Source organism: Cherax quadricarinatus, chromosome 90 (genome assembly GCF_038502225.1).
Source record: "Cherax quadricarinatus isolate ZL_2023a chromosome 90, ASM3850222v1, whole genome shotgun sequence".
Classification (NCBI taxonomy): domain Eukaryota; kingdom Metazoa; phylum Arthropoda; class Malacostraca; order Decapoda; family Parastacidae; genus Cherax; species Cherax quadricarinatus.
This window is the reverse complement of record NC_091381.1, coordinates 14,023,777-14,041,282: the sequence shown is the minus strand read 5'-3', so window position 1 is coordinate 14,041,282 and position 17,506 is coordinate 14,023,777. Positions and strand designations below refer to the sequence as shown.

Here is a 17,506-nt window from a genome sequence, read left to right as displayed (position 1 = left end):
TAGTGCTGGGGGTAATGACATTGGTAAGGGCAGGAGACAGGAGCTGCTGGATAAGTACAGGTCAGCCATAGAAGTACTCAGGTCTAAGGGAGGGATCCCAGTCATATGTAGCATCTTGCCTAGAAGGGAAGTGGGCAATGAGTGGATGTCTAGGTCAACTGGTATAAATTGCTGGCTAGACAGGTACTGCAAGGAACTTGCAACCCCATTCATTGATAACTGGGACAAACTCTATGGCAAATATGATATGTATACAAGGGATGGGGTTCATCTCTCTGGGGCTGGAATGGTTGCAATAGCCAATTCGATTGAGGGGGTAATTGATGACTTGTCTAGGACTTTAAACTGATAGATTATAGATGTATTGGTGTTTGTGGGAAACAAACAGGCTGCAGTATTAGGGTTGGAAACAGCAGATTTTACCGGGATAGCTCAGGGATATATTTAAAAGACAATATTCAAAATAAAGTTGCTAGTTGATAAATTAGACACATGTGCAACTCTTGGGTATCTTTATTAAGGAAACGTTTCGCCACACAGTGGCTTCATCAGTCCGTACAAAGGAGAAACTTGAAGAACAGGAGGAGAATGAGGTGATCAGTCCCTCAACCTTGAGTCGATGTGGTCAGTCCATCAATCTTGATCTAGAATACGGCATATGAGCGGAGAAGGAGCTTATAAACCGTAGGCAGGAGAGGTGCAGCAGTCGTAGGTGGTGTCACATTTGCCCAATGTGGAAGTAGGTCGTACCCAAGGGTTAGGCAAGCGAAGAATTCCCAAGTATTAAGATCCCAAGAAGTTGCAGTGTCTGACAGTGTCTGTCACATTTGCTCACATTGGACAAATGTGACACCACCTACGACTGCTGCACCTCTCCTGCCTACGGTTTATAAGCTCCTTCTCCGCTCATATGCCGTATTCTAAATCAAGATTGATGGACTGACCACATCGACTCAAGGTTGAGGGACTGATCACCTCATTCTCCTCCTGTTCTTCAAGTTTTTCCTTTGCATGGACTGATGAAGCCACTGTGTGGCGAAACGTTTCCTTAATAAAGATGCCCAAGACTTGCACATGTGTCTAATTTATCAACGTGTCGGTTCTGTGAACCATTCATCTACAAAGTTGCTAGTAAAGGCAAATTAACTGATCAACAAGCAAAGAGAGATAATAGAGGGCAACGAGTGACTAGCTCCCTTAAGGTTTACTATACAAATAGTAGGAGTTTACGAAATAAGATAGATGAGCCAGTGCAGGTAATATTGATATTATTGCTATAACAGTGACCTGGTTTAACTTGAAAGATAGAGAAATGCCTTCTGAATGCAACATACAGGGTTATAAACTATTCCACACTGATATGGTCAACAGGAAGGGTGGTGGAGCAGCGATGTATGTCAGAGATACTTTAAATTGTCTTGTACATGATATAAGATTAGAAACGTCGAGCACAGAGTCTGTTTGGCTACAGTTCTCGAGGGTTGTGGCAAATTGATTTTGGGTGTGATTTATAAGCCCCCAGACCTTGAAAGGGAGTGCAGTAAGCTGTTATGGGACGAAATTCATAAGGCATCTAGACATGAAAATGTTGTGTTAACTGGAGATTTTAACTTTAGACAAATTGGTTGGAACAATATGACAGGAAATCTTGAGTCTAGTGACTTTCTTGATACGGTTCAGGGTTGCTTTTTAGAACAGGTTGTGACAGAACCAACTAGAGGAAACAATCTACTTGACTTGATTCTTGCCAACAAAGAATCACTAATTAATAATCTTGAGGTTAATGATGAGCTTGGGGAAAGTGATCACAAATCACTTAGCTTCAATAAATTATGGAATTACCCAGATAACTGCAATCAAAAATCTGTCCCAGACTTCCGCTTGGCCGATTTCATGGGAATGAAAAATTAACTGGGTTGGCTAAATTGGGATGACTTGACTATTTCTCGGGTAAGTGATCTTGGTTGCCAATGTGATGTTTTTCAGAGCATAGTTCTAGCTGCCCAGACAACTTTTGTTCCGAGTAGAGAAATTAGATCTAACAAGAATGATCCCAAATGGATGAACAATAGATTAAAGCATCTCATTGGTCAAAAGAAAGGCATATATAGACGTATCAAAAGAGGGGATAGGCAGTTAAGAAATCAATATATTCAGTTAAAGAGAGAAATAAAAAAGGTAGAAGAAAAGCAAAAAGGGATTATGAGGCTAAGGTCGCAAGGGATTCAAAGACTAACCCAAAAAGGTTCTTCCAGGTATACAGAAGTAAGATTAGGGACAAGATTGGCCCATTTAAGAGTAACTCTGGTCAGATCACTGACAGTGATAGGGATATTTGTAAAATTCTCAATACCTACTTCCTCTCAGTTTTTACCCAAGAAAATACTAGCGAAATTCCTGAAATAATAGATTACATAGAACAGAACGATAATAAATTATGTACAATTGCGTTAACTAGTGACATGGTCATCAGACAAATAGAGAAATTAAAACCTAGCAAATCCCCAGGCCCTGATGAACTGTTTCCTAGGATGTTAAAGGAATGTAAAGAAGAACTTAGCAAACCTTTGGCTAATCTTTACAACATATCACTACAAACTGGCATAGTGCTTGATAAGTGAAAAATGGAAAATGTAATACCTATTTACAAGGCAGATGACAGGTCCTTAGCTTCGAACTATAGACCAATAAGCCTTACCTCCATAGTGGGAAAATTCATAGAATCAATAATTGCTGGGGCAATTCGTAGCCATCTTAATACGTATAAATTGATTAATGAATCTCAATACGGCTTTCCAAAGGGGCGTTCCTGTCTTACGAATTTACAAACTTTTTTCAGTAAGGTGTTTGGGGAGGTAGATCATGGTAATGAATATGATGTTGTGCATATGAACTTCAGTAAGGCTTTTAATAGAGTTCCACATGAGAGGCTATTGAGGAAACTTAAGGCACACGGAATAGGAGGAGAAAATTTTTCCTGGGTAGAGGCATGGATAACAAATAGGCAGCAGAGAGTTTGCATAAATGGGGAAAAATCAGAATAGGTGCACGTCACAAGCGGTGTTCTGCAGGGGTTGATTCTGAGACGTTTGTTGTTCACAATTTACATAAATGACGTAGATGAGGGAATAAATAGGGACAAATTTGCTGATGACGCCAAAATGGGCCATTCAATTCACTCTAATGAGGACCATAGAGCACTTCAGGATGATTTGAATAGTCTGACGCAATGGTCGGAGAAATGGCAGATGCAGCTTAATATAGACAAATGCAAAGTTCTAAATGTTGGACAGGAAAATAACCATGCCACATAAAAACTAAATAATGTAGATCTTAATACTACTGATTGCGAAAAGGATTTAGGAGTTCTGGTTAGCAGTAATCTAAAACCAAGACAACAGTGCATTAGTGTTTGCAATAAAGCTAACAGAATTCTTGGCTTCATATCTAGATGTTTAAATAATAGAAGTCCTCAAGTTGTTCTTCAACTCTATATATCCTTGGTTAGGCCTCATTTGGATTATGCTGCGCAGTTCTGGTCACTGTATCACAGAATGGATATAAATGCAATGGAAAACGTACAGTGTGTGTGTGTGTGTGTGTGTTTGTGTGTGTGTGTGTGCGTGTGTGTGTGTGTGTGTGTGTGTGTGTGTGTGTGTGTGTGTGTGTTGTGTATGTGTGTGTGTGTGTGTATGTGTGTGTGTGTATGTGTGTGTGTGTGTGTGTGTGTGTGTGTGTGTGTGTGTGTGTGTGTGTGTGTGTATGTGTGTGTGTGTGTGTGTGTGTGTGTGTGTGTGTGTGTGTGTGTGTGTGTGTGTGTGTGTGTGTGAGTGTGTTGTGTATGTGTGTGCGTACTCACCTAGTTTTACTCACCTAGTTTTACTCACCTAGTTTTACTCACCTAGTTGAGGTTGCAGGGGTCGAGTCCAAGCTCTTGGCCCCGCCTCTTCACTGGCCGCTACTAAGTCACGCTCCCTGAACCATGAACTTTATCGTGCCTCTGCTTAAAGCTATGTATGGATCCTGCCTCCACTACATCGCTTCCCAAACTATATTCCACTTCCTGACTACTCTGTGGCTGAAGAAATACTTCCTAACATCCCTGTGATTCATCTGTGTCTTCAGCTTCCAACTGTGTCCCCGTGTTGTTGTGTCCAGTCTCTGGAACATCCTGTCTTTGTCCACCTTGTCAATTCCTCTCAGTATTTTGTAAGTCGTTATCATGTCCCCCCTATCTCTCCTGTCCTCCAGTGTCGTCAGGTTGATTTCCCTTAACCTCTCCTCGTAGGACATACCTCTTAGCTCTGGGACTAGTCTTGTTGCAAACCTTTGCACTTTCTCTAGTTTCTTTACGTGCTTGGCTAGGTGTGGGTTCCAAACTGGTGCCGCATACTTTAATATGGGCGTAACGTATACGGTGCACAGGGTCCTGAACGATTCCTTATTAAGATGTCGGAATGCTGTTCTGAAGTTTGCCAGGCGCCCATATGCTGCAGCAGTTATTTGGTTGATGTGCGCTTCAGGATATGTGCCACGTGTTATACTCACCCCAAGATCTTTTTTCTTGAGTAAGGTTTGTAGTCTCTGGCCCCCTAGACTGTACTCCATCTGCGGTCTTCTTTGCCCTTCCCCAATCTTCATGACTTTGCACTTGGCGGGATTGAACTCCAGGAGCCAATTGCTGGACCAGGTCTGCAGCCTGTCCAGATCCCTTTGTAGTTCTGCCTGGTCTTCGATCGAATGAATTCTTCTCATCAACTTCACGTCATCTGCAAACAGGGACACCTCAGAGTATATTCCTTCCGTCATGTCGTTCACAAATACCAGAAACAGCACTGGTCCTAGGACTGACCCCTATGGGACCCCGCTGGTCACAGGTGCCCACTCTGACACCTCGCCACATACCATGACTCGCTGCTGTCTTCCTGACAAGTATTCCCTGATCCATTGTAGTGCCTTCCCTGTTATCCCTGCTTGGTCCTCCAGTTTTTGCACCAATCTCTTGTGTGGAACTGTGTCAAACGCCTTCTTGCAGTCCAGGAATATGCAATCCACCCACCCCTCTCTCTCTTGTCTTACTGCTGTCACCTTGTCATAGAACTCCATTAGGTTTGTGACACTGGATTTCCCATCCCTGAAACCATGTTGGCTGCTGTTGATGAGATCATTCCTTTCTAGGTGTTCCACCACTCTTCTCCTGACAATCTTCTCCATGACTTTGCATACTATACATGTCAGTGACACTGGTCTGTAGTTTAGTGCTTCATGTCTGTCTCCTTTTTTAAAGATTGGGACTACATTTGCTGTCTTCCATGCCTCAGGTAATCTCCTTGTTTCGATAGATGTATAGAATATTGTTGTTAGGGGTACACATAGTGCCTCTGCTCCCTCTCTCAGGACCCATGGAGAGATGTTATCTGGCCCCATTACCTTTGAGGTATCTAGCTCGCTCAGAAGCCTCTTCACTTCTTCCTCGGTTGTGTGTACTGTGCCCAGCGCCTGGTGGTGTGCCCCACCTCTCCGTCTTTCTGGAGCCCCTTCTGTCTCCTCTGTTAACACTTCTTTGAATCTATTGTTGAGTTCCTCACATACTTCACGGTCATTTCTTGTTGTCTCTCCTCCTTCCTTCCTTAGCCTGATTACCTGGTCCTTGACTGTTGTTTTCCTCCTGATGTGGCTGTATAACAGCTTCGGGTCAGATTTGGCTTTCGCTGCTATGTCGTTTTCATATTGTCGTTGGGCCTCCCTTCTTATCTATGCATATTCGTTTCTGGCTCTACGACTGCTCTCCTTATTCTCCTGGGTCCTTTGCCTTCTATATTTCTTCCATTCCCTAGCAGACTTGGTTTTTGCCTCCTTGCACCTTTGGGTGAAAAATGGGTTCATCCTGGCATTTTCATTATTCCTGTTTCCCTTGGGTACAAACCTCTCCTCAGCCTCCTTGCACATTGTTGCTACATATTCCATCATCTCATTAACTGGTCCCTGCCAGTTCTCTGTCCCACTGAACCTCGTTCAGGAAGTTCCTCATTCCCGTGTTGTCCCATTTCCTGTAGTTTGGTTTCATTTGTCCTGGCCTTCCTGCTTTCCCCTCCACTTGTAGCTCTACTGTGTATTCGAAGCTCAAAACCACATGATCGCTGGCCCAAGGTGTCTTTCATATGTGATGTCCTCAATATCTGCACTATTCAAGGTGAATACTAAGTCCAGTCTTGCTGGTTCATCCTCTCCTCTCTCTCTTGTAGTGTCCCTTACGTGTTGGTACATGAAGTTTTCCAGTAACACCTCCATCATCTTAGCCCTCCATGTATCTTGGCCCCCATGTGGCTCCAAGTTCTCCCAGTCGATCTCCTTGTGGTTAAAGTCGCCCATGATCAGGAGCTTTGCCCTGCATGCATGAGCTCTTCTGGTCACTGCAGCCAGTGTGTCAACCATCGTTCTATTGCTCTCGTCATACTCTTGCCCTGGCCTCCTGCTGTTCTGTGGTGGGTTATACATCACTGCAATTACCACCTTGGGACCTCCAGAGTGAAGCGTTCCCACTATGTAATCACTTTCTTCTCCGCTGTCTCCTCTCTACAGCTCATCAAAATTCCACTGGTGTTTGATCAGCAGTGTCACTCCTCCACCCCTCCTGTTCCCTCTGTCTTTCCTCAGGATCTGGTATCCCGTTGGGAAGATGGCATCTGTTATCATACCTGTAGGCTTTGTTTCTGTGAGTGCTATGATGTCCTGTGATGCCTCTTTGACTCTTTTGTGCCACTCTTCCCACTTGTTTGTTATTCCATCAGCATTTGTGTACCATACCTTCAGTTTCCTTTCCAACACTGTGGTTTGGGGAGCCTGTGGGGGTGGGAGACCTGGTAGCATACTGTGGGATTCTATGATTGGGGGTTGGGTGGAAGCTGTGGGTATGGATTGTAGTGTGTGTTGGGATGGTTTGATAGGTTGTGGGGTTCTGAAGATAGTTCTGTGTGTGCTCGCCCTCGCTGCTCTGTTCTGCTCTGACTGACCTCTGCCAGTTCCATCCTTGTCTCCCTTGCTAGCTCCTTTCGCTTTTTTGTCCTCTCCCTCAGCTGCTGTCGCTCTGTTTGTGTTCGGTCTCTGTCTAGGAACACCTTCTTGTACTCTTCCGGTTTTTCAACTGTGGTTTCTCTTGGAGGATCCTGTCCCGCACTGTTTCTGTCCTGAGAATCAGCTTGATCGGTCGGTTTCTCCCCTTCAAGTACCCCCCTATTCTCTGAAAATTTACAATCTCGTCCATGTCTTCTCCCCCTATTTCTGTGATGATTTTCTTAATCTTTTTTCTTTCTTCCTGCCGTCTTTCAGTGTGTGTCCTTTCCTCTCTCTTCCGAAGCCCATGGATAAACACTGATTCTGCCCTTTCCTCCTCCTATTGCCTCTCCCTCTGTGGCTCTGGTTCCTGTCTGTATGTGTGTATGTGTGTGTGTGTGTGTGTGTGTGTGTGTGTGTGTGTGTGTGTGTGTGTGTGTGTGTGTGCATGTGTGTGCATGTGTGTGTGTATGTGTTGTGTATGTGTGTGTGTGTGTGTGTTTGTGTGTGTGTGTGTGTGTGTGTGTGTGTGTGTGTGTGTGTGTGTGTGTGTGTGTGTGTGTGTGCGTGTGTGTGTATGTGTGTGTGTGTGTGTGTGTGTGTTGTGTTGTGTATGTGGAAATATATTCATTTATATCCTAAGTGAACAAAACTAATTATTCATTTGTCATAAATTATTCTTCATAAATGAAATTGGATGAGCCAGGAAATAATATAAGGTTATGAAGTCTCTCTAATTATTACTGCCCCAGCAGGTTCTTGCTGGTGGGGGTGACGAAGGAGGAGCTTCAGCAGCTGGTGGTGACAGTGAAGGGCAGGAAGACTCAGCACATTGTAGGAGTCATTAAGGTAACATTAAATTGTTTTCTCTGAGAGAAAGTGACGAATATTAATGTTTTTTCCTTAATTATTTCTTGAGAATACAATAATTTTCTTCTGGTTGAACTACCATTAAAGTTATTATGAATTTAGCAGTTAAAAACAACTGTAAATGAATAAACAGATGGGTGGTGAGGGTCTTGAACCGAGGTCCGTAAAATGACAGTCTGACGCTATACCTTCTAGTCTAACCCAGGCCTCAAATAAGAAGTAATCAGTATACTGTATTACATCCCGTCTGAACTCCTCCCCTCCGCTCAGGAGCTTTAATAATAAACCTCTGTTGGTGAGTAAACAAAAGGGTGGATGAAGGACTCCAATCGTGGTTCGTAAACTGACAGTCCGACTCTCTTCCATTTAGGCTAACCCAGATCTCTAATAGGATATAAAGTAGTGTCTCAATTGCTTCCAGTTTGACTACTCTTCAAGCAAGTCCTCCAGCCAACTGGAACTGCATAAACCAGCACAACCATAAACGTATACTGTGTGACGGCACTACCACTCCATTTCTCTTGTCTGCCTAAGCTCAAAAAGACAATATAAAAGGCTGAGGATGACAACAAGCAAGCGGTCATTGGTAAAGATAACTGCAGCGCCTCAGTAGTGAACCACTTGCCCAATTTTACGTAGCTCAAGCGGCACTATTGCCACCATTGTTGCCGCGTGTTTCCTGCCTCTCCCTGCGAGAATGTTACACAAGCAGCCTGGGCCAACACCAAATTCGATAAGTAGTAGCCACCACCATGCGCCTTTGCTGTGGGGGACAGTCTGGTATTAATCCCTAGCAACCTTTTCGAATTCAGGATGCTAGCCAGGTTGCTGTCCGAACAATCGGATTAGGACAGAAATCCTGTGCTGGGAATATGAACTGAAGGAAAGTCCCTTTATGGCAGCGCCAGTGATGTAAATATATCGTAATCCCCGACCGAAGATTTCCACCAAGAGGAAACAAGCTACAACAAGAAACGTGAATTCGATCAGGACACTTGGCTCCAATGGGGTCATTTCAGAATATTAAGATAATAATGGAAATCACCTTCAGGCATATTAACGTCAGGCATTTTTTCAATAACAGATATCTCCTGGAAATTGAGCTCTTTAACCACATGACAGTCATTATCTTTCTAAATGAGACTCCTCGCAGAATTGACGAGCAGATTGAACTACAAGGATAATCATTCCTTGAGAAATCTATGGGATCTTACAGTAGAGCTGCTATACTAATCAAATAGGTCCATATATTCTGCAAAATCCAAATTGATGAAGACAGCGCCACTGAAGTGGAGCTAACATTCTCGTATGGGTCAAAAATATCAAGAACAATGTACTTTCCATCACTTTTGCCATATAAAGTTTATTCCTTCCATCGCCTACCCAGCAGGAACATCCTTACTGCCCCCGTAGGAGACTTAATGTCTACTACCCTGGTATCATCAGCTGAGGCATGGCAGCTTCCTCCAGGCGTATATTAACTGCTGCTGCCAGTGTTTAACCTAGATTGGGAAAGGGGTTGTTTTTAAGTGTACTGAGTTAAAAATCTTACAGCTACACGATGGATATTAAAGCTTCATGTTATTTGAAAACCGCAAGAAAAGATTACTTTAACAGTTGTAATAAGGATTGAAATAATCTCCCATCTTGTACTTATTAAGAGATAAACATATATACAGATGGGGTCCACCTCTGGTGTAAATTGTGGGACCCATAGCCTCGGAGAAGTCCATAAAAAGACTTCAAAGAAGAATATTTGGATTTCTTCCTGAAGCCGTTTGAATAATCCACTTCCCCTACCACCCCATCTTTTCATTCTTTTTTACCACCAATAGCCATATTTTATTACAATATATATATATATATATATATATATATATATATATATATATATATATATATATATATATATATATATATATATATATATATAAATATATATATATATATATATATATATATATATATATATATGCAATAAGATCACAGTAAACAGGTGATTTCAAAATATGCAAAACAACCACTCTGAAAGAATAGAGAAATTCCAAGCGCTTTCGTGACTACTCACATTATCAAGGAACTATGAAAGTGAAGCATCCAAGGAAGCTATATAAGGGGTCGGCCAGCACCTCACTATCAGATCCCACAACGGTTAAACACGTGACGCGCGGCGAGCCAACTTGGACAGGTCCTTTGCAAAACTCACCCCCAAGCTATTTATTTGTCCAGTGTATTATTAAATTCTACCCAAATTCTATTAATTATAAATGGATCTAATTTATATAAACCAAAGGAAATATTCATATTATTGTCAAAACTGCTTTTTATGAAACAAGATTCAATTATATTCCTATCGACCATGGACTTGCTTGATACTACTTTCTCAACTTTTTGAAAATCAATTGGATGGTTAAAATCTCTTACATGAATAAATAGAGCATTGGAATCTTGTCCAGTTCTAATGCTATATTTATGTTGTTTTAATCTTAGTTCGAGATTTTTACCAGTTTGACCGTAATAAACTTTATCGCAAATTTTACAAGGAATCTTATAGACACATCCATCAGCATTTTGGGGGGAATTCTTAATCAAAAGTTTTTTTACTGTATCAAGATTTTTGAATACAACTTTAATATTAAAAGTCTTAAGAAGAGAAGGCATATCAACCAAGTTTTCATGGTAAGGGAGAACCAACATATTTTTAGTTGAATAAGGCTGGTTGCCCTTTTTTGGATTATAAAAAGTGTTCCTAGCAACTTTAAAAGATTTATCAATTACATTTCTTGGGTATTTTAAATCATTACCTATTTCATAAATTTTGGATATTTCCTCATATATCCAAAATTTATGAAATAGGTAATGATTTAAAATACCCAAGAAATGTAATTGATAAATCTTTTAAAGTTGCTAGGAACACTTTTTATAATCCAAAAAAGGGCAACCAGCCTTATTCAACTAAAAATATGTTGGTTCTCCCTTACCATGAAAACTTGGTTGATATGCCTTCTCTTCTTAAGACTTTTAATATTAAAGTTGTATTCAAAAATCTTGATACAGTAAAAAAACTTTTGATTAAGAATTCCCCCCAAAATGCTGATGGATGTGTCTATAAGATTCCTTGTAAAATTTGCGATAAAGTTTATTACGGTCAAACTGGTAAAAATCTCGAACTAAGATTAAAACAACATAAATATAGCATTAGAACTGGACAAGATTCCAATGCTCTATTTATTCATGTAAGAGATTTTAACCATCCAATTGATTTTCAAAAAGTTGAGAAAGTAGTATCAAGCAAGTCCATGGTCGATAGGAATATAATTGAATCTTGTTTCATAAAAAGCAGTTTTGACAATAATATGAATATTTCCTTTGGTTTATATAAATTAGATCCATTTATAATTAATAGAATTTGGGTAGAATTTAATAATACACTGGACAAATAAATAGCTTGGGGGTGAGTTTTGCAAAGGACCTGTCCAAGTTGGCTCGCCGCGCGTCACGTGTTTAACCGTTGTGGGATCTGATAGTGAGGTGCTGGCCGACCCCTTATATAGCTTCCTTGGATGCTTCACTTTCATAGTTCCTTGATAATGTGAGTAGTCACGAAAGCGCTTGGAATTTCTCTATTCTTTCAGAGTGGTTGTTTTGCATATATATATATATATATATATATATATATATATATATATATATATATATATATATATATAAATATGTGTGTGTGTGTGTGTGTGTGTGTGTGTGTGTGTGTGTGTGTGTGTGTGTGTGTGTGTGTGTGTGTGTGTGTGTGTGTGTGTGTGTGTGTGTGTGTGTGTATGTCGTGCTGAATATGTAAAACTGGTCAATTAGCAAGAACTCATTTAAAATTAAGTCTTTTCTGAAATTTTCTCTTATATGTTTAAAGATATATTTTTTTCATTAATGTTAATGTAAAAAATTTTAATTTTGCACCAAAAGAATTTTAGAAAACTTACCTAACCTTATTATAACAAGATCAATTTATTTTAGCCTTACCCAACTAAATATATTTTAAATACATTAACAAAAATTTAGTACTAAACAAACACAATCAAATATATTTTTTTTGTTAGGTTCAGAATGATTTTGGCGAAATTATTGCATACACAAATTTTCGCTTGTCCTATATGACAAGATGAGCGTTGCTATTTAAGCCAAGATCGCAAGTTCTGCCTATTCGGCACGACATATATATATATGTACATATATCCAGTAGACCGTTATTTAGCACGGTAGTTACGTTCGTGAAAATGCCGTGTTAGATAAAATCATGCTATATGAACTGAAGAACTTATGGGAAAAATAGGGTTACATTCCTGGGAGCCTCCAAAAAGCCAAACAACTTTTTTTTAGACCAACAGATCTTACAAAAATAAAAGTGAACATGTAATTGTAGTTCATTGTCGTGATATATTATTGCTTAAGACTACAAATGCAATAGAAATAATAGTATTTCTAACCTTAAATTGTGTTAATGGTGTGTGTGGATGATTGTGGAGAGAGTGGATATGGATGGTGTGGCCCTTCTGGGCTGAGGTGGATAGTTGTTCGTTGTTGATAGAAGTGGATGGTACAGAGAGGTTCTGGTGCTGATAGTTGTATTGGAATGTGCATAAATTCTGTAATGGTTCTCTGGGCTGTTTTACCTCACAATACATTATATGGTAAGGCATCATCAGCTGGTCTAGATCCCATTTCAAAGCACTGCTTCTAGATTTGCCAGGGTCCTCTTCAGTGAAAAAGTCTGCAACTTTACCAACAATATGGAACTGCTCACGTAACTGCTGCAATGTTAACTGTTTTTCTTAAGGTTTTTCTTCATCTTCTTCTGTTATGTCCCTCCCTTGTATCTGTGCATCGAGCTCTGCTAACATTTCCTCTAGACTCCTGCCTTCATCATCACCATCTTCTAAGAGCTCATTCACATCAACTTCATTCATATCTTCAAAACCATCACCTGGTAATCTCCTTGCCAGCTGAACAATTTCCTGAACCTGACTCACAAGCAAGGGGATACCAGTGAAAGAATAACCACAGAAGGCCATAACTTTCCCCAGCCTTCATTTAATGTTGATTGAGGCGCTTCATTTCATGCACTTCTAGCAGAGCTGATAGCATCTGTAATGTTAAATTTATTCCAGAAGGTTGGTACTGCTAAGTCGGAGTCAGAGTCGATTGATGCAACTAGTTTTTTCATAACTTTTTTTGTGTAGTTACACTTGAATGACTTAATAACTCCCCGATCCAGTGGTTGTATTAAAGATGTTGTATTTGGAGTTAAAAATACAACTTTTACATGTGAGGGTCACATCCAGCAAAGCTTGTGGATGAGTACAGGAATTATCAAGAATGAAGAGTCTTTGAATGCAAGGTTCTTGCTGTGCATGTAGAACTTGACTTCAGGAATAAAGTGATGCTTAAACCAGTCAATAAATATTTCCTCTGTTATCCATGCTGACTGGTTTGACCTCCAAATTACTGGTAAAGTGTTTTTATCTACATCTTTCAAAGCACGAGGATTCTTAGAGCGGTAAATAACCATGGGCTTACACTTGAAATCACCTGATGCTTTACTGCAAAGGAGCAAGGTGAAGCGGTCCTTTGCAGCCTTGAAGCCTGTTGCACTTTTCTCTTGCTGACTGATATAATTTCGTGTTGGAATCTTTTCCAAAAAGCACTTGTCCCGTCAGGATTAAACACTTGATGTGGCTCATAGCCACCCTCAGAAATAATTTCCTGCAATCAGCAGGAAAATTACTTGCTGCTGTATGATCAGCTGAAGCACTTTCACCAGAAAACTTAATATTATGTAACTTATTATGCAACTTAAAGTTGTAGAACCAGCCTGTGCTAAACACGCACTGCTTTAAACAACTCTAAGGCCTTTTCCCTAATTAAGAGGAAATTAAGTGGTGCACCTTTCTTTGTATTTTGTTCAATTCACTCAAGCAACAAGTTTTCTGTTTTATTTACTTGTTGGGACCTACGTGTCATTCTTTTCATGAGATGACATCTTGGGTTATTCATTACACAAGCTCGTATATTCGCCTCATTGTTTTAATTGTATAAACTGCAGCCTCATTAAGGCCATTGGCCCTTACTATATCCACCACACTTGATTCACTCTTAAGCTTGTCTACTATCTTAATTTTCTTCCCAATTCCCAGACTTGAACGCTCAAGCCTTTTCTTATCACTTTCAGCAACACTTGTATGTTTACTGGGTGCCATTATTGCTTGGCAGATTTAACAAATTGCAATGAAATTAAGAAAATATGTATGTATATAAACACAGCTAGGTTCCCGAGTATCTCCGTTCTGCACACGTATGAACCAAACTGGCGGCTGGGAGCGGGGTGGGGGTGGGTGTAGATGGTGGGGGGATGACAGAAGGCCTTCCCGATTGACTCAATGGTATAACCCACCGCAGGCGATCAGCGAACGCGCGCTCAAAATTTTTTCCCCTTCCGTGAATCATGTTAAATTGATCATACGACGTGCTACATAAAAATGTGTCACAATTCTTCAATCGTGCTATACTCAAATCGTGCCAAATAAACTCGTGCTAAATAACGGTGTATATAATATATATATATATATATATATATATATATATATATATATATATATATATATATATATATATATAATCTATATATATATATATATATGGGCAAGGGGCTTGGACTTCCAGCAAGCGTGCGTGAGCGTGTTAGATAGGAGTGAATGGAGACGAATGGTACTTGGGACCTGACGATCTGTTGGAGTGTGAGCAGGGTAATATTTAGTGAAGGGATTCAGGGAAACCGGTTATTTTCATATAGTCGGACTTGAGTCCTGGAAATGGGAAGTACAATGCCTGCACTTTAAAGGAGGGGTTTTGGGATATTGGCAGTTTGGAGGGATATGTTGTGTATCTTCATATGTGTATGCTTCTAGACTGTTGTATTCTGAGCACCTCTGCAAAAACAGTGATAATGTGCGAGTGTGGTGAAAGTGTTGAATGATGATGAAAGTATTTTCTTTTTGGGGATTTTCTTTCTTTTTTGGGTCACCCTGCCTCGGTGGGAGACGGCCGACTTGTTGAAAAAAAAAAAATATATATATATATATATATATATGTATATATATACATATGTATATATATATATATATATATATATATATATATATATATATATATATATATATATATACGTATATACGTATATATATATATATATATATATATATATATATATATATATATATATATATATATATATATATATATATATATATATATATATATATATACGTATATACGTATATATATATATATATATATATATATATATATATATATATATATATATACATATATATATATATATATATATATATATATATATATATATATATATATATATATATATATATATACATATATACGTATATATATATATATATATATATATTTTATATATATATATATATATATATATATATATATATATATATATATATATATATATATACGTATATATATATATATATATATATATATATATATATATATATATATATATATATATATATATATATATATATATATATATATATATATATATATATATATATATATATATATATATATATATATATATATATATATACATATATACGTATATATATATATATATATATATATATATATATATATATATATATATATATATATATATATATATATATATATATATATATATATATATGTGTGTGTATACGTATGTATGTATGTATGTATATGTATATAAAAATAACTCAAACACTGGCAACAGCGGCCTCAGCAGACTGTCCGTCTCAGACTACGTCTAAGTCTGGTTCACGTATACTGTGGCTCCGTGTGTAGTGTTGCTGCCAACGGCTGCTACATAAAATTAAAATAAAAAGTGATATATGGTTATTCCTTCGGTTCCACTGTTTTATTATATGTAAAGTAATTTATATAATTTTGTTTAGAAAAGCCCCAAAAAGAAGGGGAAATTAAGGTGGTGCTTGAGGAGGAGCAGGACGGAGGACAGAGTGTTAACAAGCAGGACGGAGGACAGAGTGCTAACAAGCAGGACGGAGGACAGTGTTAACAAGCAGGGCGGAGGACAGTGTTAACAAGCAGGATGGAGGACAGAGTGTTAACAAGCAGGACGGAGGACAGAGTGTTAACAAGCAGGACGGAGGACAGAGTGCTAACAAACAGGACGGAGGACAGAGTGCTAACAAGCAGGACGGAGGACAGAGTGCTAACAAGCAGGACGGAGGACAGAGTGCTAATAAGCACGACGGAGGACAGAGTGTTAACAAGCAGGACGGAGGACAGAGTGCTAATAAGCAGGACGGAGGACAGAGTGTTAACATAAGAACATAAGAACATAAGAATGTAGGAACACTGCAGAAGGCCTACTGGCCCATACGAGGCAGGTCCTTATCAAGACGACATCTACCTAAAGCTACTCAAGAAACAACTCCCGCACCCCCCAACACCAATCAAACCCAGCCCCTCCCACTCATATATTTGTCCAGTCTCTTCTTAAAGCTACCCAAGGTCCTAGCCTCTATCACCCCACTGGGAAGACTGTTCCACGCATCTACAACTCTGTTAGAAAACCAGTACTTACCTATGTCCTTTCTAAATCTAAATTTATCCAACTTAAATCCATTACACTAGTAATCCCTTCATCAAGGTCATTAATGTAAATTATGAACAAGAGAGGGCCCAAAACTGATCCTTGTGGAACGCCACTAGTGACTAATCCCCATTCAGATTTCACTCCATTAATGGTAACTCTCTGCTTTCTATTGGTAAGCCATGTCTCAATCCATGCTAGAACTTTACCTCCTATACCATGAGCTGCCACTTTTCTCAAGAGTCTCTTGTGAGGTACTCTGTCGAAGGCTTTACTAAAATCCAAATAAACAATATCATATTCCTTATCACTGTCAACTGCCTCAAATGTTCTATTGAAGAACGTCAGTAAGTTTGTCAGGCAGGAACGACCTCTCGTGAATCCATGCTGAGATTCATTTATCAAGTTATGCTCTTCAAGATGACTTCTGATAATGTCAGCTATAATTGATTCTAATAACTTGCCCACTATAGATGTCAGGCTTATTGGACGGTAATTTGAAGGAGTGGACTTATCCCCTGATTTGAATATAGGAACCACATTAGCCATCTTCCACATCTCTGGCACAACACTGGTAAGGATGGACGCATTGAATACACTCGTTAATGGTTGACTAAGCTCCATCTTGCATTCCTTAAGTACCCTTGAAAACAACTCATCGGGTCCCGGGGACTTATTTTGTTTCAGTTTGTCTATCCGCTTAATAACCATGTCCCTCGTGACAGTAATATTAGTTAACTTGAATTCATCAGGAACTAAATAATTGTTAATTACTGGAATCTCATTTACATCTTCCTGTGTAAAAACTGACAAAAAATAGTCATTAAATAAGGAACACATTTCCAGTTCATTATCCGTCAGCTGTCCATTCCCAGATTTCAGAGGTCCTACTTTTTCCTTCAC

At 39.1% G+C, this 17,506-nt stretch overlaps 1 protein-coding gene across 1 annotated transcript in view; it reads left to right on the top strand.

The window, feature by feature from the left end:
• The window catches only part of LOC128693266 (uncharacterized), a 181,146-nt gene that overhangs the window by 48,562 nt on the left and 115,078 nt on the right, over positions 1–17,506 (top strand). Inside the window, exon 3 of the mRNA XM_070104250.1 lies at positions 7,809–7,902. Coding sequence (XP_069960351.1) covers positions 7,809–7,902 — 94 coding nt within the window. The remainder of the gene's footprint in view (positions 1–7,808; positions 7,903–17,506) is intronic.